The sequence below is a fragment of the Hippoglossus stenolepis genome, chromosome 10 (genome assembly GCF_022539355.2).
Source record: "Hippoglossus stenolepis isolate QCI-W04-F060 chromosome 10, HSTE1.2, whole genome shotgun sequence".
Lineage (NCBI taxonomy): Eukaryota > Metazoa > Chordata > Actinopteri > Pleuronectiformes > Pleuronectidae > Hippoglossus > Hippoglossus stenolepis.
Window position 1 is genome coordinate 22,263,614 of NC_061492.1, and position 27,938 is coordinate 22,291,551.

The following is a 27,938-nucleotide window of genomic DNA, read 5'->3' on the forward strand; positions in this document are numbered from 1 at the left end:
GTCGATAAATCACTGTCTGCTCTTTAGGACGTGCAGAATCAAAGCATTTGTGACTGACTTCCAGGAAAAAGAATGCAAACAAACATGGCGTCCAAACAGTGTGTATAATACTGGCTGTGTTGAAAAGCCTAAAAACCTTAAATCCATTCCACATTGTCACACAAACAATCATTCCATCCGACATCATTCCTCTTTCATTTCGTCATGTTTGACATTTGTGCATGGCTTCATCTCTTCCGCTGTCAACTCTTCTCCAATTGATCAACGTCATAGAGATGACAAAACGTGTCAGGAAAGATGGAGTTACATGGGGTTACATGGTCTATCTGTTAGGATGCCGTGAGTGGCCCCTGATGCGTAAAATTATTTATTGTCTTACCCAATGTCCATTTAAAGTTTTCGAACACACCACAAACCCCATGTCTTCTGGGGCAGATTATACTTGCGGCTGGTATTGTTTACCAGCATTTTTTGTCTTGGGCAAAAATGATCCTCCTCCTTTTACCCTCTGAGCAACCAGGAGAACAGACCTGCTGGGCAGATGACAGGCTGAGCTGTGGTGGGTTTCATCGCATTTCATCCAGTCGCTGATGAAATATCTCTAAACCAACGTGATGGCTTGACCAACAGAAATGAAATAATATGAAACCGATTTTTAGCTCAGCTACATTAATCCAGTTATTATGACAAAGCATTTAATTGTTATGCTGCAACTTTCACATAGCAGGTCCACACCTGCCCGGCCTAACCAGGCGTGATCTGCACTAATTGTTTAAAACTAAACAGGCCGGGCTGGTGAGGACTTGCTATGTGATAACGCTGATAACCTGCACTTCATCATGCCATTAATAGGAATACATGAATCTGATAAGATATACAGTTATTGAATATTTGTGAACCACATACAGACAAAGATTTCTGGAATTAGTAGATGAGATGCGGTCAATGGCTTTGGAGAACAATAGTCCCTATCAACATCTCTGAACACCAGGTGAAACTTGGCATCCAATGGTTGAAGGTGTGGCCTTGCCGCAGTGATGAATGCAGGGTGTGTTCAGTAACATTGCTGTTGGGTGAGGTTACGTGTGTGTCGGAAAACGCTTGACTGCACAAACCCCACTGAGGAATTGGATTTCAAAGTATATCTCTTCAGGTCTTAAATCCCAGCCTCCTACTTTAACTTTCTCCTCGCCCTTTATCTCTCTTTTACCTAAGTGCAGCACCACACTCTCTTACCTGTCCTCTGTTTTATTTAATCCCTCACACAGGCTCTTCCTTCTGTCAGACTTGGCTAAGGAGATTTTCTTTTCTAAAAAAACATTTCATGTTGCATTACATGTTGCTAATTCCCACAGAAAAAATCCCTTGCAATTAGTGAAGTGTAGTCACTGCTCACCATGTCACAACACAGCCGTGCATGTGGTGACAGCGAGAACTTAGCAGCTGGCCTGCCACTGTGTTTTTTCATCCGTGTCACAGCTGAATTCATGATGCTGCTGAAGACAGGCGGGTGGAAGCCTGAGTAAAAGGACTGCACAGTCCCATGCCATATTCGCCGCACACTGCACTCTATAATTAAAATCACCAAGTCCCCTCAGTGTTCTCGAGTGAAAGGAAAAAACAAAATGGAAATTCAACAAACAGAGAATCTGAATGCCCCTCTTACATTTGTATTCAAATTGAATGGACAACAGAAAAAGGAAAACATGTGGCAAGAAAAGCACTCTGAGGGATATTGCTCCATAGAGAGCAGGACGCTCACACATCAGTGCTTTCAAAAGACCAGTGAAAAGAATTGTGAGCCATGCGCCTGTTTGTGTGGCAGTAAAAGATTTATGGTTTCCAAAATGGATTTCCTCTGTCATGTGTCCTGACATTATCAGGAACCTGCACAGGATTCTGCTGTTCGCCAGCAGCTCATGCAGGACAAAGGATCAGATTTGTTCTTGTTATCAAGATCTTCCGAGCCTGACGGGTCCAACTAGCACTTTAACTTAAGCTCTCCACATATATCTATATATATATACTATATATATAGATATATATATAGGATCAAATAACAAGCAGAAAGTACAGTTAGAACAGTCAGTCATTCTGTTTGTATGAGGATTCATGACACAATGATTCATACACCAATTTTTTTTTACACTGGGAGCTGATTTAGACTATTACATTACTATAAGATTGTTTGCCTTCCACACAATGAGTTGACCTATTACCACTTGTTATTGATACTCACATAATCCCACTTTATGTAATATGGGTGGTAGCAGAAACACTTTCTGACTGATTGTTATAATTACTGTAACAATGGCCAGACATGTATAATAATCTTGTTAATGATAACATCAGCAATGATTACAGCAGCAGTTTATAATAGCAGTAATGACAATAAAATATTCATAATACAGAGAGCGAAGTAGTCAGCATTTAGCATGTTGTTAATTCGGCTATTGTACGCACTAACCTTTATGACTTTAGTGCATAGTCTGGATGGAAAAAGTGAATCAACCTATTCACTTGATTTATTTGGTTGTCACTGTAATACCATTATGGCATTACTACCAGCAAAATGTACGTTCGATTTTCATTTTGTGCATCCGTGCAAAATATTGTTTGTTATCTCTTTGATTTCAAAAAATCTGTATTGTCCTGCATTGCAGTGAAAATTCATTTTACATAGAAACTTTGAACTTTAAAAGCTGGTGCAACTGGACATTTCAACGTGAGTTTTATTATCATTCTACAAGTAAGTCCTGAACGGTCATAGCCTGGTTTTCAGTGAAATATGGTGCATCCCTGCATATCTTTCTAACAGTGGACATTTTGGACTGATTGACAGCTGATGATTATGACTGCATTTCTCTCATGCCATGTAGACTCTGCTTCTTCTTTGTGACCTCACTGACATAATGTAAAGTGTTTATTCAGTCTCCATATAGATTGCTGTGGTCGTGGAAGCTCACAATGAGAACTGCACCACAGTATAACATTACAAAAATGTATAAGTCAGCATATTCATGGTTATCAATTGTCTTTCAACAGTCCAAAAGCTACACGTGCAGCAGCCAGGGGAATGTGCTGTGCTTCACCATAGACTTTGGATCGGGCTTCACCTGCTCAGAAGGCTCTTCAAAGGTGAAGTATTACTGAGTTCATCATTCTTCTTGCCATTCTGGCTCTGCGCTGTTCCCTCTCTGCACTTTGACGTTTTTATTCCCGTTATTGACTGCCATGTTCTCGTTCTCATTCACTGAGGCTACCATTGTGTTTGAAAATAGATTTGAAATAACTCCGAAATATCTGCATTTCCACGAAAGATACACAGATAGTGTTTAAAATGTCTCTCTCAGATGACGTGCTATTGGTTTTATAGGTACATTGTGAGGTTATTTTAGCAGCGATGGTAAGTGTTGAGTCAGCCTTGCAGTGGAGAAATTGTATTTTCTTTGAATCAGAACAGCACTTGTTTCCAAGCACTATGCTCTATTGTTATAAATGATATGTTTCCTCAAAGCACGGTTGAACATTAAAGTGTCACTTCTTGATCATGCAGATCTGTAGTAAGACATGGTATGTAAATGTGCTCATTACTGAAATCCCTGTGCTGCTGTGTTGTATAATCCCATCCCTTGTAGAGCGTGATGTGGCGATATAAATTCTCTCAACTTAAAGGCTCCTCTGATGATGGGAAAACCAGGGTAAAACTCCTTTTCAAGAATGCTGAGAGCAAGCAGATAGAAATGAAGGTAATGCAGTTGTTTTATTTTCAGTTTAAAGATATAAAGTTACATGTTGAATTTTAGTCATGTTTTTTTGCACTGGTTACTCAATGATACCGGTGAATTAGTATGTATAGTGAGGAGCCTTACCTCTAAGGTGTTTGTTGATTAAAACATCCCTAGTTTTCTCATGATTTTAAAGATTTTGCATTTTTAACAATAACACCTCATATCAATTGCCTCATTTCTGTGTCCTTGACTTTTTCTTCCGACAGGAACTGGAGTTTGCTAATCTGACAGCTGTCCTTCACTGCATACATTCTTTTATCGCTGCCAAAGTTGCCTCCATGGACCCTCTCTTTATGTGCAGTCAAAGCTTCCCCGGAAATTACATGAACAGTTAAGAACTCATCGTCATGTGCACCCGAGGCAGTATTTTATGCACAGAGCCAGCTGATATGTATATCTTGTTCTTGCTATTTTTGTATGAACTCCTGATAAACAAATGTTTGTAAAAGATAGTAGAATAGATAATGTATGAAAAATGGTTGGAGGAAGATGTTGTTTAATTTTTTTCATTATTAATTGAATTTCTGCGCAAAAAAGTTGTTCCTTTCAATACATATGAACACCGATTCTGATTGCAGGGGTCTAATCTGGCACCAGTGACCAAACGGTGTGAAACTGCCAAACAATTGACAGCATGACACAGATTTCCAGATACATCAACTGTTACTGTGATTAGCAGAAAATCGATGAAAAGTTTTTCCTCTTGTGAGAAATTACTTTTTCTCTGACTACATGAATCTGATGCTGGTTAACTATGACAAAAAAGTTCACATCTGCCTCAGACTCTTTCCTTTCAATTCACTACAGAGCTGTAATGAAACACGTTTCTTTGTTCCCAGCTCCTCTGCTTCACTTACTTTTCTTTTGTCTGTGAAGAGGGAGAGAAAATAACACAAACACTTCACAATATAATGCAGTACAATTATCCTCCAAATAACTGATCACTCAGACGAAACACACAAATCTTCACAGAGTGTACTGTTGGACTACTTATTGTTTTATGGAACTGTGAAATGGTCAATACATGTTTATGAGCATCACAAAATGTATTGTCCAACAATATTTCTCTTGTCTAGTCTAAAGAAGCACTAACAATTATTTAATCTGGATTTATTTGTTATGGCAGCAAACAGGAAGTAATCTTGCTTAGCCAGCAGAAGTTCATGGTATGCATGATCTCGCACAAGCTGGTTAAAGCTAGGGTGGTAATCCTGCAAAAGTTAGCAAGAGCAGACCACACTGTGAAAAAATGCAACAGATACATCCCAACCCCTCCCATCAGCCCTCTCGTCAAAGCTACGCCCCCAAAACACATGAACGCACACTGCATGACAACCGCTAGAAGACAAATTTTCTGTGACTTGCTTGCAAATTTCCGGCTATCATCTCTGCTTCAGCGGTGTGTGTCTCGCTGACCAAAGACTTCGGCCATATGCAGTGAGAGATCGGGCAGGGCGCGTACCAGCAGTTAGTGAGCCAGTACGACAGCCAATCATTTCATTCAGTCTCTCTTGCGAGGGCCGCAGTCACCAGCTTTTTTTACTTTTGTTTTTAGACTTTATTTATTGATGGCGATTAGTCTTTTAAGCTATTTAGTATTCAACAAATAAGGTATAAAGTGTGTAAGAAACAACTTACCAACCCTACCTTTAACACAGTGTGTGCTGCCAGTACACCGTGAAAAACCAGATCCCCAGCTGGTGAGTAATGACAGTAGATTGTTGGCCAAACTAGAAGACACAGGAGGCAGCACTTCACATGAAGTCTTTCCCTCACTTCACCAAAAAGAATGGACTCCTTTTGTGGTTTCATCTTTGTTTATTTTATTATCAACCAGTCAAGCAGGCACAGCCCTACCGTGTGTCAAATGTTAACAAATAAGCCTGGAGGACATCCACCATGTAAGAGCGAGTCCAAAAAGACCTAAACATGCTGAATGGGTTACATTACTCACACCATTTACTGCCAAGGAATATAGTTTGGGTTTGTTCTGGTGTGTTGATGAGACCGGTATGGTAACCACATGGTAGTTTTATTCTCTTCACTAACCCTGGTATTTTATTGATTGAGTGTTACACTTCAAATAAAACCAACAGGACAATGGTTGTCTGTTTTAATTAGGTCATTAATTTAATTAGGTACCTGCCCGATCCAGTAGCACTGGGCATGGCTGGCGCTGGGAACCGTCGCCCTCTTTTTTCAATTTTGACTTTTATGCTAGTGACAATGTCAGTCACAGAGGAAACAGGGTTATTTAGAGAATCTGTGATCACAGCTCATCAGTGAGCTGAATCTGACATGATTATACCTTTGGCGTGTCTTTGTTTAATGAATACAAAATAAACCCTCATATGTTGAAAATGTCTCTCTAAGCCTGTTTCCTCATTTGAAAGTGGAGCTTTTGACACTTCATGTTGCGTGAAGCATGAGAATAATTGAACCAAATCCACTTCATACACGGTTTCATGGCAAAGAGCTTTTTAACTTGGATTTCAACGTTTTCCTGGTGCACTAAACCAATGAAATAAAAAAAGTTTTTTATTATTTGGATGTTAAAATACTCTTTCCTCATGCTTGACTATAGTTTTCAAAGCCATCTTCACAGTGTTCATCTCTCTATTGTAATACAATCAATTTCAACAATATATATGCAAAGTAAATACAAAGTCAACATGTATAATTACTCGTAAGTGTAAAATGGAAACATACCTTGTTAGCTATGGCCCTGTCGAGCAAATACTACACCTGTCCTAGGCTCATGTGTTAAATAGTGTACTTTAACTAACTTTAGTTTGCATGATTATGGAGTTCACTGACTTTAATCTAATGTCTTTCTAATGAGGCCTTTATACCTATGTATTGCAGCTTGGCCACAGAATAAGTAGAATGTTATTATAGAACAAGTTTTCTTTTGTTATGATGGTGTAATATGATGTATGACAACTGTCATTTCACTGACAGTCAGTAAGCCGTAGCCTTGGTGTGTTTAAGCTTTTACAGTCACCCTCCATAAGTGAGTTATCAAAGGCATCATTAGGAAACTTAGAGGGAAAATGCAGGGGGAGAGTTGCTGCTGGGCCATTACTTTTAAATGAGCCAACTGGGAAATTGGAGAGGAAACCACAGTGGCAGAAATGACCATAATATGGACTCACCACCTCCTGACGGTGAAAAACTGAGCCTTAGCCTACTAATGGTAGAATTGACTGCCCTTACATCAGTGGCGGCTGGTGATAAGATTTACACAATATGCCAATCCTGTAGCCGGCATCGAGCTGCTGAGCAATGCTAAGCCTGCCGCAACAATGTAGCCTCATTGTGTCTAAGCAACTTTTCATGCTGCTTGCACTTTTCATAGAAATGTTTTAGGTCTCACACCCCCGTCGTTGTCCGCAGTACCTCTGTGCCGACACTTTAGAACAGCCAACAGGGGAAGCGGTAAAAGACATTGCTTACACCACATCCAGTTAGTCAACTTTGTTTCTCATAACAAGAGCTGCCTGTTTCTTCTTTGACTGAACGCCTTGTGAAAGAAATTACCACATTTGCCGCAGTTCCACTTGAAGTCACCATATCTTTCAGCTCGCAGCCTAAGTAAGTCAGTGACAGCGTCGAGGGTAGATTTAGATAAAAATAAATATAAAATAAGAAATAATAAATCAATACCTATTGGCTGTAAATGAAAGTGGGAGTGTCCAGGGCGCAGAGCGCTGTGGAAAATCTGCAACAACCAATTAAAGATCAGCCTCAGGCCCCGTGGTTGCCAAAACATTAAAAACCCACATCCACTTGGCCGGAGCCCCGCACCAGGAAATATGTATTTAGACAGAAATTAACCAAATACAATTTGGAAAAAAATTATATTAAATGCTTACAGGCACTATTATTATCTAATAAAAGTATGTTTAACATGTTTAAATATACTTTATTTTCTCAGGATGTTGGCGCTGCCTTACATAGTATTGCATTGCTCTGTTTTGTACAGGTATCAGATATTTTGTCTGTTATCTACAGTTTGTAACATTAATTAAATATAAGTAGTTAGTACAGTTCTGCCTGATGCCACAGTGCATGGGGACAAAATATTCTGAATGTGCCAAAAAACATTCTCTTGAAGTCAAAGTCTTTTCATTCTCAACAAACTCTGAGATTCACTTGTTGTTTTTTTGGACTGAAACACTTCTGTGCCGAAGCTAAAGCAGTCACCGTGACAACAACAGGGCACAGGGCGCCACATCGGAGATGATCTTCAGCCCACTGCTGAGGTCACCGCCAGCTGCTGCGACACACACAGCATCATGAAGTTGCAACAGCACCACGTCAAGCATGAATTTCAAGTATACTGCTCAACTTTCAATGGGCCGTGACTCTCACAGTTGACTCCACTGGTGGCACTGGACCCTGAATGCTAACTGAAGTATTTGTGATGAGGGGAAGTTTCCAGGGCCACTTCATGACCGCTGCCGTGGCCTTTCCCTCTGTTAGAAATCCCTGCAGTCTGCATCTAAAACTTATAGGCTCAGGAGGGTGGAGGCACAGAGAAGGAAGCAGGACCATGAACCCATTAAAGCACTGGAATGACTGCTGCTGATACTGTGCCCTTTTATTTCTATCAGTTCTGTCCTTGAAACAAAGTTTGATAGAAAGAGGGTGACAAGTTCTATCAGTAAGAGTGTTGTCAGAGTTATAGCTATTAAAAGAAGATGTAAGCAGCCCTACACTACTTTGAATTAATTCAATTAATGGCGTGATTAATATTACGATAGATGGCTCTGGTGAAAGCTGTTGTAACCAGTCGCTGAAAGGCCAAACAGCACAGGATAATGATAAATGCTGAGCAGGCTGATTTCCATTAGCCAGAATTTACTTTTTTCTTTGATGGCCTCTGTACCTCCAGATAGTTTGAGGTCTGACCACATAAGCATTTCAAATGGTGAAAATTTGCTACAAAATCAATACATTCTAATAGAGTCACTGGATTTGGTAGATTTGCTATTTTCTAATGAGTAACTTCACTCATTTATTCTACTTTTATTTAATCTACTCTGTTAAAGTATAAACTACAGAGCCGTCATAGGGTCACTGCAAGGATTCTTTAGAGGAACACTTTTGCATTTCTTCGCAATTCTTTTGCGTTATCTTGCAATACTTAATACTTACTTACCTACAATAGTTAACTCCCAACCCTTTTTTCGTCTTCATGTTTTCTCTGGTGGTGTTACACGAGAGATCCAGGACATACCAAATATCCAAGTGGCGGACATAATGGAAGGACATTTTTTTTTTTTTTCAAATCAGTCAACCAATAACAAGACAAAAGACTGAATCTCTGAGTTCCTCCATTGAGGCTGGTTTATTTAACCTTGGACTCTCTGACTTATCTGAATATAAAAAGACTGGTTCAACAGGCGACCCAGCACTAGGATACACCTTTGTTATAGGGAAAATCTTTGACTCTTCATTTGTAATTTGCCAACAAAAAATGTCTTGTTTTTTCAAATTATCTTTCCATGCAGTGTTGATTTGCATTGTTCCCCCAAGATTTTCAACTGATGAAGCCGGACAGCTCGACTGTAAGTAAACATTTCTTATATATATATATATATATATATTATATATATATATATATATATTTTTTTTTTTATTAAAATCTTTTATTGTCATTCTAAATGTGTAATAACCAATGTTAAAGGATTGGAAGGATTGATTCAAATGCAGTTTAATATTGATAAATAATAATTTAATTTATCTAATGATAAATAACTACTAATAACTTTTTTTTTTAGGTTTTTAATCTTTACTATTGATTTGAAGAAAGTGGAATGCGGATTATTATAATATTCTCATATGTATTTCCTATAGGCCATTCAGTCTCAAGCTGATTTGCTGCCAAATTTGATAAACTAATGCAAAAATAAAACATTTGCTGGTTGTCTTTGTGCATTGATATAATGAAGCCTAAAATATATTGAAATATTAACTATTAACTGACAATCTAAATTTTACATGTAGGATTCGAAAACCAACATTGTTTGACAGAAAGTCAGTGATAGAACAAAGAATCTGCTTTTAAATAAAGGAGCTGATATGACAGTGTAGAAAAATTTGCTTACGTTTAGGGTGAATGGGTCTGTTAGTGTGGCTCCATCCTCTTCTTGAATAGTCCACTAAAACTAAAGTGTCAAACCATGTAGTTGACATGTACTTTAAAACAAACTCAGCAGTCCAGGTACTTTGTTTGAAAATCTTTACTGAAACTTTCTTTTTGTATTACAAAGTAAACAGACAAATAGGTTCAGTAATCTACTAAAGAACCGTGGATTGGAGTATGAGCACGGTCGAAGACTAGTGTGCTCTCCGCTTTGTAGCTTCAACAAACAAAACTAAACAAGCACAGTTAGCACATTAATTTAGGCCCAATTGGTCCCAGTCAAGCCCCAAGCCGCAAATATTATGTAAGGCTGCCTATTCTTAACAAATCAAGCATTTTAGAAAATAATTTTAACAAGTATTTCACAAATGGCTCTAACAGTGACATTCTTTGAAATTTGTTATTTCTGTGACTTATTCTGTTTTACACATTAGATCAACATATTTTACCTTTCTGTAATCCTTAAGAAGTTTTTTACCCACACCAGCAGAAAGAATGGAGATATGACACTTAGTGTTGCTCCTTTTGTTTCTATATATAATACAAGTATAGTACTTTTGTAAATGTACTTTCACCCCTCACAGTGTACAGTTGATACACTGTGAGTAGGCTGAGAGTATCTCATGTCATTTTAACCTATTTTTGTGATCTTTTTTGTATCATATCTTCCAGTTCCTATCAGGGACTTGATTATCTCCTCATATCAAGAAAGCCGTCAACTTGTAGATGAAGCCTCACTCCACTCTAGACAACGGTAACTATCAAATGAATTAACTCATCATCCGTCTCTGTTCTGAAACAATACCCGATACAAAAATGGACAAAAGGAAACTGTCAATTTCTGTGCACAGACGGAACGAGCCCTCGTCCTCCACTCATATGTTTACATTCCATCGGCAAACCGATCCTGAGACTCTGGAGATTTCCCGAGCGGCAGAGGTTTTTCAAACAACTCTGCAGGTCCTGAAGAACAAAGCACGACAGACATATAAAAGGGACGTCACGGCACCAGGTAGAATTGCCTTCTTTCATTACATCCAGAGGATCTCACAGTGCAACAAAACATTTGAGGCAGTTTGTTGCCAAGAAGTCAAAGCAAAGTTTCCATTTGGTCCATTTAACAATGAATAATATAGATGGATGCAGGCTGTTACTAAAGTCCTCATTAAGGACATTTTAAAAAACAAAAGGGAGACATTCTCAGCTGTTGTTTTCTGTTTGATGGTTTGTATCCTTGTGTGGAAAGATTGTCCTCCATTGAAGTTCTCTTGTGTTAACTTCACTATGTCACTAGGGTTGTTGTCCTCGGAAGACATTGCCCTGATTGGAAAGCTGTCAAAGTGTCCTGCAACATATCTAACCGTCTGTCCTCACTTCTCAAAGTACCGCTCCATATCCGGCCTCTGCAACAACAGGTAGAGAACTGACCTCTTACCTTTGGTAAAGTACCAGGACCATATTGTTACACGGTCAAAGGTCCAAGATCCAATGCAAAATAAATATTCGGTAAATGATGTTCAGAGAATAAATCAGCGTTATTGCTGCTGGTGAAGATAAAAGAGTTTGGTAATCCCTACCACCACACCTTTATGCTGCTTAAAAACATAAACAATCATTTTTAAATGTATCTGTCAAATACAAAAAGAAAAATGGATTTCAAATTCTGTTTTATTTTTTAATTTTTCTCAGTAGCAAGTCTACATAATTGTATAATTGTAATATTTTTAAAGCAAAAAGTAAAATCAATACACACATACATTTGTAATTGAGAACAACATTTTAATATTATAATAATAAGGTTGTAATTTAATGCGAAAAGGGGATAATATCACAGGAACTAATTCATAATTTAACTTTAAAATTATTTTAACAAAATTATTTAACAAGAATAAAATGGTAATTTGACTCAGGAAAATTTTGATTATTTGGGGGAAATTAAACCAAATCATAATATCACAATAATACAGTTATAATTTAACTACACAAAATGTCATCATATTACAAGCCACAAACATTGTTTAGCTATTAAGCAGCAAGGAGAACTCATGCTCTCTGGAGTTCCATTACATCTGGATCTCATTGTTTCTTCAGAAATTACACAGTCCTTATTAAATATCACGCAGATGTGACCAATGTCCGCCCTACAGCTGACCACTACCAAACATTTCATCCTTCACAAAAGAGGCAACTTCAAAGTCTGTCTGGTTCTTTGTTCAGAATTGACACTGTTTCTTACTCAATATCTTCCAAGTCCTGACATGATAATGCGTTGCTGATGAGATGAGTGATCTTCTGATATTCCCCTTGTAAAATGACACGAAGCATAAAAGACTATTTTTTATTATGAATTCTTTCTTGTAAAACTACGACTTTATTCTTAATATCTAAGATATTATATATATTTAATTTAAATAATTTAAAGAAATAAAACCCTGTTTCTTCACAACATCAGAACACAAACTGCAGCTCAATCAGTCAGAGAGTAAATCCCTCAATTAGCAAACTCAGCATAAGATGTTGGTAACGATGTAGTATTTTAAAGTCTTGCTGACCATGTGGTGATAAACAAGTGCTGCTGCATTGGGTGAAGGCATTTGCTGTACTGTTTTGTACCACCGCATTTTTGAACAGGCTTCATGATTCTTTTTGTCAGGCAAAATCCTCTCTGGGGAGCAGCCAACACTCCCATGGTCAGATGGCTTCCAGCTGAATACGAAGACGGAGAGAGACAACCCAAGGGTTGGAACCGAGGATGGCTCCATAATGGATTCCAACTTCCCCCGGTAATCTACAAAATGCTGCACCGACCGACACTGAAGTCTTGGTGGAGAAATTAGAAATGAGGCAACTTGCCCTGCAAACCCAGAGTTAACGTTACATTCTATTTATTTTTCGAACCTGTTTTACAGCAGATTAAGTCCACAGCAGCAACAGGAGCAGCAGAAGTGTTTGTGAGATAGATGAGACATAGATTACAGCTGCATTCCAGTGTAATGGCCTCTGCTGTAAAAACCAACATTTCCATAGCTTAAAGGAGTTGGTTTCCAGAAGCTGTGCTGATATTTGCATTGAATTAATTTATGCACTCATTACACAGTGAGGGTGAAATCGTATGCACAGTTACATCCAGCCTGCAGTTTACCTCCATATATAAAAAACACTTGTAAACTATAATTTACAAGTGTTTTAGATGACTAACAATCTTTTATCCTAACTTTTCCTTTTTGTTGCATTAATTAGTTTAGGAGAGAGAAGAAGGAGGACCACACAGCCCCTTTGTCATTTAGGACATTTATTTGTTAAAGAAATGAATGAAACAAACAAGAAAGATGATTGTTGAGACTGAGGTATGTCACATGATTGGAGCAGCGCAGCTTGCTGGCAAGCTCCACTTCAGTCAAATCCTTTAAACTTATTTATAAACAAACACATGAACAGTACTAAAGCAAATTCAGTTTAATTTTTATGAAAAACATTGACTATGAAATCTTCATTGCAGATAAACCAGGTAGGATGAACATAAAGATTTCTAACTTCACTCTGCACCATAGACTGTTTATAAAAGCTCTGCACACAACATCCAGCACACAGACAATAAAAAGTGACAGTATATGGTTGAACAGTTTGAGAAGGACTCACTGATGACAACGAATAATTCTGAAGTAGCTCAGACCAAGTTTAGAACAGGCACAGCACTAGTTTCTGTTGGTGATGAAAACACTGACCGACAAATTGATGGTTGGGTTGTGAGGTGCAATTGTACACTGAAGAATGAAGAACACATTGTCACCCAAAATAACAAATCCTCTTGTGCCAACAGCCACGTGAAGTCAGCACGGAAATAATTAAGAGCTCTTTCAAAAGCAAAGATGAGGCCTATACTCTGATGCTGGTGGAGTGGGGGCAGTACATGGACCATGACATCTCCTTTACCCCTCAAAGCACTGGCCTTTCAAGGCCCACTGTGGACTGTCTGAGCACATGTGAAAATCTGCATCCGTGCTTTCCCATTGAGGTAATCGCAGCACGACACACATCATCAGTCCGTCCACATTTTACTCATCTGAGTCTTGATCGTTCTGTTTTCACTGTCCTGTGTTTAAACAAAAAAGTTCCACATTTAACGTGACCTGCTTACTACGGTCTGTCCAACCAGTATCTGATTACTTTAGGTTGACACGTTGATTGACTTTTCACCTAACCAACAGAAACTGAAGAAGAAGTCACAAAATTCTTGAAGAAAAATTCCTGCACATAAATCCTCTTCAACACAAAAAATTGATTTAAAACTTAAATTGTCTGGATTAAACAAATCAGGTATAACTCAAATATTAGTGGAGCTTTAGGTGTTGAAAGGTAACTTTTTTTCCCACTGGACAGAGCCAGGAAGATCTTTATGCTAAGCTAAGTTGTGGGAGACATAAGGATCAGAGATAAATAAAAAGGAAGGTCTTGTCTTCTAATTCAGTAAAAAGCAAATGATCATTTTCCTAAGATATTAAAGTTTTCCTACAAAATTTAATTATCACAAGAATAATACATTTGACAAGGGGGTTAAAAATAAATTATTTTGTCTTCTCTACAGACAAATGATGGCTGCATGCCATTTCATCGCTCCTTACCGGCCTGTTTTGTCAATCCCGAGTTAGATATTGTACAAGCTCTGCAGCGACAACAGATGAATTCCATCACAGCGTTCATGGATGCTTCGGGTGTGTATGGCCACAGCCTGAAGATGGAAAGCTTCCTCCGCGATCTCTCTGGCCTCAATGGGAAACTTGCCGTCAACGACCTATTCACGGATCCAAAAGGAAGACCCTACCTTCCTTTCGTGGCCACTTTGCCGTCAACATGCCGTCAGAATCAGGAGGGGCAGAGGGTGGAGTGTTTCAGTGCCGGAGACACCCGTGCCAACGAGGCTATTCCCCTGACCACATTGCATACGTTGTGGCTCAGGGAACACAATCGAATTGCAGAGGCACTGAAAGGCATCAATCGTCATTGGACCCCGGAGACCATTTACCAAGAAACTCGCAAGATCGTTGGAGCTCTGCACCAGGTATATCATTAGCAATTGAAATTGTTTCAATATGTCAAAAGTTATACCAGTTTAAACTGACTGAAAACTGCACAGTGCTGACACCGCCAGAATATGAAGTAGTGCCTAACCGAACTGGGATTTTTGAGACGATATGATACCAATTTTCGGGGGGGAAATTACCCATATGGTAGCTAATATTGTGAAGTTGTGAGTCAATTTTGATTTTGGGGTGAACTATCCCTTTAATGTAATAATTCTGTGAGCAGTGAGGTTCTACAGTTTTGTCATGTTTTCTGCAGTGCAGAGCAGCAGCCATTTCTGTCTCATGCCTCTTGCCGAAAACCTTTTAATTCTTTCAGCTGCGGCAAAGTGCTAACATCTGTAAAATAAAATATTCATCCATCTTTGTCAGAACCCATCCGAGGTCTCAAGTTAGAAGCAAGAATTATGTTTTAAAAGTGGCTTTTTTTCAGCCATTACCTTACGCAGAACAGGCGTGTACAGTAAAGCAGTTTTTCAGGTGCCATGAGTCAACTTAATGCTGTTTTACCATGAACTTGCAGAACTTTGCAGAAAGGACTGTGACAGACAAAATACGTTGGTTTGTTTTTTAACCTGCTGGTATGGTCACGTTCATAGAGATGACATATGAATAATGAATAGACCTCTATATTATTGCAACCAGTTATCGTAATAGTGCTCTGCTCAGCTATGATCACTGTGCTGCACTGAGTGTAGCCATGACCTGATCTTGCTGGAGTGCACACAGCAGAACTGGCCATACTTACTTTTTACTACTGCACAGTGTAAACATATGCACATTATCCCCCATTAAAACACCATTAAAGATGCAGGAAGACAAAATTTCACTGTGGTGGTGTAAAAACTCATTGTGATACAGAGATGGTCATTAGCAGAAAGCAAACCCAGCTCATGCTGTGGTTGGTATAAGGTCAGGACAAGCAGAATATTGAGAGATTCACATTTGGCACCATTACTGTTAGATAGGAGACACGACAGAGATTCACTATAACTTCTATAAAGTTAGTATTGAAGAACTGATGACAAACTAATCCAGCCTCTGTGAGTTTGGTGATTTTATAATCTGTAGATGCCAGTTTCAATTATATTAAAAGTTGACAAACTGATTTGAAGGATGTAAAGATGAGGGTTCTTAAAAAAACCTTTATGTGATGAAGCAAATCCTGACTCAGGGTCGTTACCCCGCTCACAATGCAGAGAAACACACGTCCTGACTGGAGGGATGAAAACAGAAAATAAAGCTTCCCAAAATCAATCACAACATCAATATCAAGATCACATTAGAGCTTTAAATCCTGATGTAAAAACGTCACTGTGCTGCAGCCTGATCAATTCATTAAGCTGGCTGTTCAATTTGGTTGGAACAGGGGTCAGGTTAATAAACACATTCTATCACCATTACATCACCTTATTTTCACATTTACCTTTGAGTACATACTTACACAAGAGGAGGCCTGCACACTGCTAAAAGCTCGATAAATCATTTTATTATCTCGTTTATTTGATGAGTTTAAGACCTACTCTTTTTTTAAATCCTTTAGTGAATGCCCTCAGCACTTCCTCTTCCTTTTTGTCCACATGCTTTTAAAAACTGTAAAACATAGAAGGCAATTCTCAGCATTAGCTTCCGCCTCAGCACTCTTACTCAGTCCAGCTCAGAGCAGCATCTTCGTGTCAGATACTTTCCAGCATTTAATAACCCCCTCTGCTTGAAAGTGTATCTTTTACTATCATAACGTCTAATTAAGGCCATTTGGAGTGAATAAAATGGAATCATTAAACAGAACATCAAGTATTCCCATAAATTCAAATGACAGCAGCTACACTCACTTGGATGAATATTTCACTAAAGAAATGTGCCAAAACACAATGTATTAAAAAACATCACCATGGAAAAGCAGACGTGAAAACTTTTACATCAACATGAATCAAATATGTTCAGAAACATATGAAAATTTGAGCAACCACAGCTACATGATGTGAAGTGTGCAAACTTAAGATGTGATCGAAAGGTCCAGAACTGCTCCTAAAGTGTTTCTCAAGTGAACTCAACTATAACCTTTGGACCTCAGTAATTTGAGGACATTTGCTTTCTGATTTCTATCGAATACATTGTCTGAATGTTATAGTAGAAAAGATTCTCTGACAGTGAACAAACACCAGTTAGGATGCTGGTTATCCTCAGTGTGTGCATTTATGTGATGATTGAAATACGGGTTGAACAACACAACATAAAGCTAAATAGTGAAAAGCTTCCTCTACATGGGGAGCTTCCTTCTGATATAATTGATTCAGAACTTGTAGGACCCTGACAGCTGCCGTTTTAAGTCTGGTGAATGTAGGAATCAACCAGCCGTGGAATCCGCTGCTTTGCTGTCATTGCAAAGTCTCAGCACAAGGATCCTTTACAAATCACCTCAGTGGTGATGCTGCAGTTTCCAAAACTGGCTTCTAACAACTCGTCTGAGTCCATGTTCAAAGTGACAAGGCTATAAACAACTATTTAAAACAACTGACCACAAGACGACTTATATGTATGTGGGACCCCCTTGAAAACAAATTTGGTGCAACTCAAGGGGTTTATCCCATTTGAATAAATACATTTCACTACCAATCAATTATTGTATTCATTATGTAAATATTAATCTTATTTCTTATCTTTTCTGCATAAATCTGAAACAACTTTCCCTGCCTGTGTTGAATTGCCTCTTCTTCTCAGCTAATATCCAATTGATGCTAATGTGGCTCTGCACAGCACAAGTTCCAGACACATTCTGCTTGTATGAAATAAGGCTCTTCATAGCAGGGCAAGCTGACAAGCTGTAATCCTTCATTATATAAACAGTCTCTGTGCAATTGTCGTATATTTAAGCAGCAGTGATGTTGAAGATGATGATGAAGGAACCTCCGCGGACACCGTTCTTGCTTGTATAATAAGGTTTATTACACAGAAGTTACAGGTCAGGACGGGTATCTAGATACCCGGAGACGTCGGACAAGCATTCATATAGGGAACTTGTTTACGCTCAAGACTTGAGATAAAATGACGTCACACATAGGGGCCTCTAATTCAAAACATGCTTCGTACATAAAGATGGACATCCCTCCATCTAACAGGTCAAAGAGCATTCTCAAAAGGAGAGAACTAATCGAGTAACATATGGAATAATACTTAGGAAATCTGAGAGTCCAGAAATGAGGGGCTCCTAGCTTTAAACCTGTCATTATGTTTTACACACATGTCAAAATGATCCATGTTAGCTAAATACACCACACAATGAAAACGGATTGCTCTGTTACTGCCTCTTACTATTGTCTGTATTTGATTTAATGCCCAAAGCAAGGCTTTGCAGCTGCTGTTACCTTTTTGTAGCTGTTACTGTAGAGATGGATGACAGGAAGAATGTGCAGCAATGACTGAATGGAATGATTGTTGGTAACAGCTCTGTCATTTTCCTGCAGGTTGAAAACATTACTTAACGTGATCTTGGGGAACAGTGTTGGGCCAGTTCACACTTAACAAGAACTAGTACAAAGTTCAGTTTATACAAGTGAAGATTAACTAGTTCATTTTATAACATTTTGAACTAAGTTCACAGGTTTTTTGGGGGGGGGGGGATTTAGATGACAAACTTACAATCATGTATTTTGTTATTAATCGTTAAAGTCAGATCATGAATAACACTGAGTCCTGGCTGTGCGCGTCAAGTCTCATGTTGTACTGACTCATTTTTCATGATGTTTAAATGCAGCCTCATAAACTCTGCAGTCTTTATAAAATAAAATGAATTATATTTTTTTATGTAAATGATTCAGTGCCTCTACTGTGGACCGGTGACCATGGTGCTACTGGCTTTAAAAGTAACTAAGGCATTTTTGAGGGGAGGGAAAATAGGTCTGTTATTTGGCAGATTTTTGGGGGTCTGACATTTGACTATATCAATGGATTAACAACCACAATTTTCAGGTGACTTAGGGGCCAAGCCAGAGGAAAAGAGGTGTACAATATTAAAAACAGATGGGTCTGAGGTGAAAGGGTTCTTTAAGACCATAAAAGACATATTGTAGATGATTTAAATACTGTAGCTATAACCATGACTAGCTTTGGAAAGTCTTGTATTAAAGTGCTTGTAATATTTGCTGGCTTTATTTAAGGCAACTACATGCTAAGACATTTGCTATATCAACTTATAGGTTAATAGTATCATTGTGCCCTCATAATTTTATCTTATAATTTATTTGAACAAAGTTTGGTGATGCTTTAGGGCAGGATTACAGTTTCTGCAACTATGGTGTGTTGAATTAAAGGAGAAATAGATGCTTGAGTCATCTTCATAGACACGGAATCTTGTCTGCAGAGGTACTGTAGCATATAAATGAAGAATAATAATGGGCCCAGGAATGAACCCTGAGGCACTCCATGAGTTCAGCATTTACAGTTCCCTATGGTCACACAGAATGTCCTTTCAGGGAGATAGGAACATAACCAATTTGAAACTGTGCCCGATAAGCATACCCAGTGCGTAAAGCATTCAACAGAAATCAAGAAGTCAACTGTACCAAAAGCTGCAATGCAAAAAACTATCTGAAAAAGCTATTATTTTTTATTAAAGATTATGTATTGGGGGAAGTTATTTAAAATGGTTAGATTTAGAAAGCTTTTTGAGAAGTGGTTTATGTCTGGCTACTAAAAAGTATAGAGGCATTGATTATAGACAGCATAAATGGACAGATTGACTGACACGGCTGTTGGATGTCTTATTAAAGAATGTATTATATGGTCTAGCTATCCCATGTTAACTTAGAGTGTCTCGTAAAAAAGTTAAGTTGCGGTGAATACACTTAAGACTGGGCATTCTGTAGCTCTAAATTAGAGAAAGAGCCCAGAGGAAGCAGGCAGATTCATTTATTCACGTTAGCTTTTCAGAAAACAAATGCAAAGGTTGTTTCAATCATTTCATCTCCATAGAAGTGCACAGAAGTCAAGACTATTGCCTATCTACTATGTTCTGAGAGAGGCAATATCATTATGTTCTACAGGGGGATTACTTTAAAAAGCTTTATCAGCTTAAAGGGCCAGACCTTTGCTGATTTAGAGTGTTTCAGTGCATTAAGTAAAAGACTTGACTGCTGAGAAACACTTATGAGCTCAGCTGTCAGAAAGTTAAATCCAAAACTTCAAACATTATGCAGGGGACAATTCAGGAAGAATGTGAATTTGCTAAATTCTCTCGATATCTTTTGTTGGACTTCCAGCCAAAGAAAAAATGAAAACGTGTATATCAGTAATACATTTTCAACACATATTAAAACACTGTATTTAGAGTTTATTTGTTTATTCCAGCTAGCACTGTTTTCATTTAATTAATTAAGTCTATGAGTGCAACTCTACATGTAAGCTGACTGCTGAGACTCTCGCTGTTCAGTGAGTCACTTAAACTAATGAAGTGCCATTATCCAGTCTTCGTCATCATTCTGGCCTTCACAAGTTAATATTAAACAGTAAGTCTTTACACTAGATTAGAGGGAGCTCAATGAATTCAAAGGTATAATCAAAGAAGTGGACAATGAGTTCTGCCAGGTTTGAAATCGTACATTTGGAACTTGAAAACTGACAACAAATTTTCTTCCATCAATGTGTGTATAGTTAAATCTGCTTGCTTGCATGTATGCATGTATATAGGGATAGGGATGCTGTATGTGTTAGGATCCAGGTGGTGAACAGAGGCCTTTATAAATAGTGATGTGGGCAGATTAAATTCTCTGCAGTGACTTGTGAGGGAACAAATGTGACATTACAGAAAATCACCTGTAGGAATTTCTTTCGGCTGTACACATTCACCAGATATTTTTTAATAAGTTCAGAGCAGGATATATTGTTAATTTGTAAAGTCTGTTAAGTGATGTCCCCTTTTCTAGCATTTCCAGCATTAGGAAGTAAAATGTGTGGCTCAGATTTAGATTTTCTTTTATGAATGTTTAAGAGATTGTCTTGCTCTCTTTTTTTGACTCCCAGGTCATAAACATTAGAGATTATGCTCCAAAAATTATTGGTTCAGCGTCTTTTGAACATTACATTGGACCTTATGGCGGATACGATCCAACTACAGACCCCTCAATCGCCAATGTGTTTGCAACTGCTGCATTCAGGTTCGGCCACGCTACCATCTCTCCAATCCTCATGAGACTGAACGAGAGCTTCCAGGTACATGAGGCCCTCCCACCCTTGAGACTACATGACACATTCTTCAGTCCATGGAGAATAGTCAAAGAAGGTCAGTACACTCGTAATAATAACCTGTAATCGCACTTAACACATCCTATGAAGAGAGAATGTGAAATTTAAAAAATACCATATTTGGGTCAGCTGCAAAGTTTGTCTTAGTGGAACACTTAGTTGCATACAATTCTATAGACTCACTCATTGAGTTCCCAGTCACATGAGATTCATTACATAAGGTGCAAGCATCCATTTTACACACTGCAGGAACCTTCTTCACTAATTATCAGTACATTACTTTTTTACTACTCACTACTTATTGATAATATAGTACTTTATCCATCATATACAGACCATAAACACTTGAATACATATAGCAAAACAAACTGTGATATTTTTCAACCTGGGGCTTATTCTCATCATTGCGATTATTACAATTATGGGTCATGCTAACTTTGCACTCACCACCTTTATTGTGGAGATTCAGTTAATATGGACTGATGCAAGACAGTGTAGATTGTGGCAAGCAGTTTAAACTCCCTAAAGCTACTAGAATGAACCTAAATTCCCCCTCTAATTTATAGATACTTCACTGTATGTTCAGTTCAATACCAGTGGGCCATACTCACATTCATTTGCTGAAGTCGAAAGTTTCTCTGTGCTACCTTCAAGCTTAAGACTTTAAGTACTGTTATTCAAAGTATAGTGTTTATGTGTCTATAAACCATGTCTGAACTGTCTTTAAATTTTATATAAATCATTTCATGCCAGACGAAATGAAAACAGAAATTAATCCTGCTGGATTAGCTACTGTAGCAAACCGCATGGAGGTCTGCTTCTGGAAATGTCGAGGCCTGTACAGCTCAGTGGTGATGTCACACGGCAAGCCGCCTACTGCAGTACTTCAGCTCTTCTTGAATTGAAATACTAAGTGTTATGGATGTCAACCTCTGAAAATGACATGCTGAAATTGTTCGCAAACATTTGCCTATTCAAGTATTCATGTTGCTTGTCCCGACTGAGGGACCCCTGTGAGACCAGGGTCCTCGCTGAGAAATGTCATGTCGGCAGATTGTTTCCTTGATCTCGCTGTTTTTACTGCCATAAGCTCATGACCACAGGTGAGGCTTGGAAACTCGAGTCTTCCAAGCTTCAGAGCTCAGCTCTCACATCACCACTTCACAGTCCCTCTGCATTACTGCCGTCAATCACACATGAAGGAGCTGCCAAATGTCTAAACACACATGGAATCGATTTGAAACAGTCTTGGAGGAACTGTTCCTCATCCTGTCTGTGTCTGTTGCATTTCACTTGCACATTAGAGACAATACACAAATAATAGATAATGCTACGAACACTCCATTACAGCACAGTGCTGATTCTGTGTAGAGCAATTACACATTTTAAATAACTGATGTCACCATGTAGGTATCTTTGAGATGATGAACAGGATAGATTCCAGGTGTCAGCACATCAAAACTGATCTTACTAGCTCTCTTTTTCTATTGTCTGTCTCTGACTATAATGTTAATTATATTAGAATTGCTCTGTTATGTTTAAGTTTGGATTGGGTTCTTTTTCTTTTCAAAAGAAATGTCAACAAATAGTCAGAAACAAAATACAAGTCCATCAGCACTGTACCAGTCCATGACTGAGTCACCAGCCACAAACAAGAAGAGATTGCCTCTCTGTTTTTTCCCCTGGTGCGTCATGTTAGACATCATGAATACAATAAAAAGAGAGGCGCTCTCTCACCTCGCTGTCTTAGTACATTCACCCAGGTGTCACATCTCCATCACTCCTGATTGGAGCTGGAGCCCATAAAAGACTATGTCTACAACAAAGTCATTTGACCTAGGACTGAATGCTGATTGTAGACATTCCCATTGCAGACAAAATCCAGATACTAGTGGGTGATAGTGGGTGTTTTGACTAGTGGAAAAGGGGCTATATAGAGAAGTAAATCATCGTGGCACAACCAAAAATACAAGAGCCTTCTAATTTATTCCACTTGATAAGAGGAAGCTCATACAAAAAGAAATATTCACCAACAATAAAATGAAACAAACATCAGCAAAGCAATTAGATAAGGCCCAGCGTGTGATGTTTAACTCCCACATTTACTCATTTATCAGATACTTTTATCCAAAGCGACTACTACAACACCGAAGCTTGAGTGCAGTAAGAGAATATGAAGTAAGTACTTAGTGCTAAATCTTTTCAATGTGCAGGAGATCAGATGAAGAAGTGCTCTGAAGTAAGTGCCAGTTAGGCATGTTAGAGATGTTGGTGTTTTAGAGGAGATGAGTCCTCTTGAAGGTACAGAGGGATGCCATTGGTCTGATAGCAGTTGGCAGCTCGTTCCACCATCAGGGAACCACAAAAAAGAACAGTCTATACTGTGTTTGCCTTGTTTGCAAGGATGAAAATGCCAGACAATATTCCTTGGAGGAACACAGTGGCTGGGAAAGAGCACAAACCCGTATGATTGAGTTCAAGTAAATGTGTGCAGACCCAAAAGTTGCTCTGTGGGTGAGCAAAGACAAAAATATTAAATTCCAGACAAGCAAATATTCGATTCTATACTAAATGTATGCAAGTTGGTTATCATCAACTCTGTAATTGCTTTAATTAAATCTCTATGTTCAAATCTGACTTGACTTTTTCCAGTTAGCATGGACAACTCTAACAGCTGAAATAAAACATGGTTTGGCTAGTGCTAAATTAGAAATCCTATGCCAACGTGCTTTTCGCACTAAGAGACAAAGTTGAGATGAAGATTTATGATAGTAATTCAAAACAATTTTGAGAAATGTCAAATGGATTATATCTCTTTATATCGTTACCAAACACATTTACAGACCTCCACTGGCTGAATTTCTGCACTGACACAATGGTCAGTAGTTTTTATAGAGAGCACAAGCATATTGTGACAGTGGGCCATTTTTTCATCCATTCATCCATCCATATTCTCTATACCACTTTTCTTTGGAGGATCGTGGGCGGAGCTGGAGCCAGTCCCAGCTGACATAAGGCGAGAGGCTGGGTACACCCTGGACAGGTGTAATGCAGGGCCTTGAATATATATCTTTACCAAAACATATTACTCTTTCTATGTGTATTGTGATTGTATTGTATTGTATTGATTGTACATTGGTAATCCTTGCAACACACAGAAAAAAAAGCTGTGTGTTTAGTTGACTGTAAGATAGCCTAAACAATAGCCATACTGTTTTTGTGTGAAGGTGGAATCGAACCAGTCCTGAGGGGTATAATTGGAACTGCAGCACCAGCCATTAGCTCAAACATGCTGCTTGCAGAGGATGTTACGGAGAGGTTGGTCATCTCTAAAATACATCGGCACATGGACCTGGCTTCCCTGAACCTGCAGAGAGGAAGAGATCACGGTCTCCCAGGTGAGTCCTGGGCTTCGAGCCAGTGCCATTCACTAGCATTTACTTAAGCCTGTCAAATCATTGTGACAATCACCAGTTAATGCTCTGCTTAATCCTAAAGATTAAAAACCAGTTCCTTTGTCATTCACTTTGTGAGCACACTTAAGCACATTGTGTTGCTTGATTTCTGATCATTCACAAGCAAAGTCATGTTTATACTGTAGGTGTTATTCACAGACTTGAGAATAGAAACGTCTGATCATATGAGAAGCTTGTCTTTGAAAAAACACGAAGCTATAGCCAGCAACCAATTAGCCTGAATTGGCTCGAACTTAGCCTAAACAAAGATTGTTTCCAGTTGTTGAAAAGCACAACTTCACGTGAATTAAAAGTTGTAGGATTTTTGTTGCTTCAGTGGTAGCTGAACACATTCTGATATATTACTTCAAGTGATGTCAGGTGAAGTTGCATTGTGGGTCATATTGTAGGATCTCACGTTTGGTAAAATCACTTTGGTAGCCATCACAAGCTTGTACTCAACAGTTGTAATCAATGTAGATTTCGCAATGTTGTCAGTTCTTTATCATTCAATAATAAGACGCCATTGCAGAGTAGGATCTGTTTGTTTGGCTATCATACAATCAATGATCCAAACTCAGCACTGGCACAGAAAAGTCATCTCCACATGTCATAATAAAGGATCATTTGCACTATTTAGAAAGGAACCTATTGAAATTCTCTGTTTGGAGGTGAATTTGTATGCAAACTACTTCCTTACAGTGTCAACATTTTTTTAAACCACACACCACCTTGCAGCACTGGAAATGCAACACAAGGCTCTTTGCAAGTGTGTGTCCAAAAACATCTATTGGCAGCACAGTCAAATGTAAAAGTACAATGTTAGCACAAAATATTTCATGCTGTGGGCTGCTACAAAAGAGTCATAGTGCACTCACTGTATATATGTAACTGGAGCAGTGTGAAAATCCAGCTGTCTGGACAATTTAAGCACAACAATGTTATCTAAAGTCATTAGTCTTCTGTTCTATCATCTGTAACTGATTTCTAAAATGAAGCTGTAAATGTACCTCTTTATAATAGATCATAAGGCCGATTTAATTTCTCCTGCAGTTTCAATGTAAAATCATCGAAAGACTTCATTAAGTCTAGAGCTCTGAGCAGTTAAAAGTAACTTTCAACTCAGAAGTCCATAGTAATTTGGGGAAATGTTTTGCCCTTGCACCATGTCACTGAATGACATTGCACAGAAAATAGTCTGGGACATACAAACCTCTGAAAGTTGTGTAACCACAACTTTGCACGTTTACAATTTGGCTTTTGTATGATTTGTATGGAGTTTCAGAGGTTCTGGTTGGTGGATTGTGTTACCTTTGGACAGCTAACCACTTGTTTCCAGCTAAGTTAAGCTAACCATCTCTATCTTCAGATTTATTTTCGCGCACATGATGAGACATGAGAGATTTCAATCTTCCTCTCTAACTCTTGACAAGAAAGCAAGATGATTAAGTGAATGATTCATTGTTACTTTTCAGGATACAATGATTGGAGAGTGTTCTGTGGACTGAAGTACATTAAGACATTGGATGATTTCAAAGAGGTTGTTGGAGACAACAAGGTTGCAGAGGAGATACAGAAGAAATACCAACATCTTGACAACATTGATGTTTGGCTCGGAGGACTTGTTGAAAAGTTGTTGCCTGGCTCAAGAACTGGTCCCCTCTTCGCTTGTCTGATTGGGAAGCAGATGAGAGTGCTTCGTGATGGTGATAGGTACATTCACATTAGGAAAATAACAATAGGAGTTAATGCGTAGGTAAGACACATTTATTAAAAATTATACTTTTGAAGGTGATATCAACTATTTTAAATTTTCAGGTTTTGGTGGGAAGCTGAGGGCATGTTCACCCAGCAACAGAAGGCTGAGCTTGTCAAAGCTTCTCTGTCTCGGATCATCTGTGACAACTCTGACGTATGGGAGGTCCCCTATGATCCTTTCAGATTTGAGACATACCCATATAACTACCTCCCTTGCAATTATTTACCATCAATAAATCTGGAGGCTTGGAGAGAGGCGAGGGGCAGGGGTGAGACTGAGGTTTCGTCATCGTCCTATTATTCAAAAAAAAATATTTTAAAATTTTTGTCATGTCACATTAACATGAAAAACTTTTTTCACTCAATTCCAGACCTGGAGCAGTGTGGCTCTCCAACAAAGATAAAGAACGGGGATTTCATATTGTCCTCTGCATCTGGAAAACTGGTGGCTCTGTACTCCTGTAACCATGGTTTCCAATTAAAAGGTGCTGCTGCATTAGTTTGTGATGGGAATCGATGGAGTGATCAGGCCCCACAATGTAAAGGTATGTCAACTATGTTTGACACATATTGGTGTGATATCATACAGTGATGCCATGTAAAGCAATTTAATATGAAAGAGATTACACTGTAGGCTGGACCTTGTTCTGTGAACCACTGCATACTATTTTCTGTAGATTCAGAAACACACATGGATATATATATATATATGTGTGTGTGTTTGTGTGTGTGTATTTTATTTATATATATATATATATGTGTGTGTGTTTGTGTGTGTGTATTTTATTCTCAGACTTGCAATACTTTCCTCTTATCTGACCGGTGCTTTACTGCTATCTGCTGGTACTTATGGTGTAAGGGTATGTTTCAATATTAAAGAATTAGGCCCTTTTGTTTCTGTGCAGTTATCAAACCCATCCGCATTAAAAGTTAGATTAACTTTCAATATCACTTATTTTACACACAGGAAGCAGCTTTTGAATGAATGTAACTCACCTTTCAAGCAGTCATTTGTCAAAGAAATATAAATAGCACCTTGAGAGACCTGAACCTTAGTTGAGACTGGTCCTATCGCAGTGAACACAATCTTGTTCATGATTCACGAACAGGGGCTCTTTTCTTTATATAATGATTTTCATTTTTCACTCTGTGTGCTGTGTGTGATTTTACTTGACATTGTCATGCCTGAAGTCCTCTAGTCACTTGTCAGTAACAATTATGACAACAATGGTAATTTTAACTAGTGCAACCTAGTAGATACAGTATAGTTTACAAAAGTGGTTGCCTTCTATGTTTCTTTGAAATGTGATAAAAGTCTCTTTCTATACAGTTTATATCCTCCTCAACGTTTTGTGTATATAATAATTCTTCACAATTTGTCAGCCCTCTGAAATAACATTTTAAGTGAATAGGTGAAAGAGATTATGTGAAGAGATGGTCTCTTGACACAGAGGACAACTGT

The 27,938-nt window shown here is 38.4% G+C and overlaps 2 protein-coding genes across 3 annotated transcripts in view; both read left to right on the top strand.

Moving 5' to 3' along the window:
* sntg2 (syntrophin, gamma 2) overlaps positions 1 to 6,152 on the top strand; it is an 80,630-nt gene extending 74,478 nt beyond the window's left edge. For both annotated transcript variants that reach the window (XM_035168488.2, XM_047341657.1), the window contains exons 15-17: positions 3,046 to 3,138; positions 3,639 to 3,749; positions 3,998 to 6,152. In XM_035168488.2, the coding sequence (XP_035024379.1) occupies positions 3,046 to 3,138; positions 3,639 to 3,749; positions 3,998 to 4,126 (333 nt within the window). In that variant the 3' untranslated portion in view covers positions 4,127 to 6,152. The remainder of the gene's footprint in view (positions 1 to 3,045; positions 3,139 to 3,638; positions 3,750 to 3,997) is intronic.
* Positions 6,153 to 9,915: 3,763 nt separating this feature from the next.
* On the top strand, positions 9,916 to 27,410 carry tpo (thyroid peroxidase). The gene is made up of 13 exons (XM_047341719.1): positions 9,916 to 9,919; positions 10,615 to 10,696; positions 10,794 to 10,954; positions 11,237 to 11,357; positions 12,596 to 12,725; positions 13,763 to 13,957; positions 14,528 to 15,001; positions 21,042 to 21,300; positions 24,491 to 24,661; positions 26,194 to 26,431; positions 26,537 to 26,745; positions 26,848 to 27,021; positions 27,382 to 27,410. The coding sequence occupies exons 1-13, from the start codon at positions 9,916 to 9,918 to the stop codon at positions 27,408 to 27,410; spliced, it is 2,247 nt and encodes a 748-aa protein (XP_047197675.1).
* The last annotated feature ends 528 nt before the right edge of the window (positions 27,411 to 27,938 follow it).

Excerpts from the sequence above, each read along its gene's own strand:
- tpo (XM_047341719.1), top strand. Across the intron at positions 10,955-11,236 it reads AAGGGACGTCACGGCACCAG|GGTTGTTGTCCTCGGAAGAC; the intron begins GTAGAATTGCCT and ends CTATGTCACTAG. Across the intron at positions 26,432-26,536 it reads GTGCTTCGTGATGGTGATAG|GTTTTGGTGGGAAGCTGAGG; the intron begins GTACATTCACAT and ends TTAAATTTTCAG.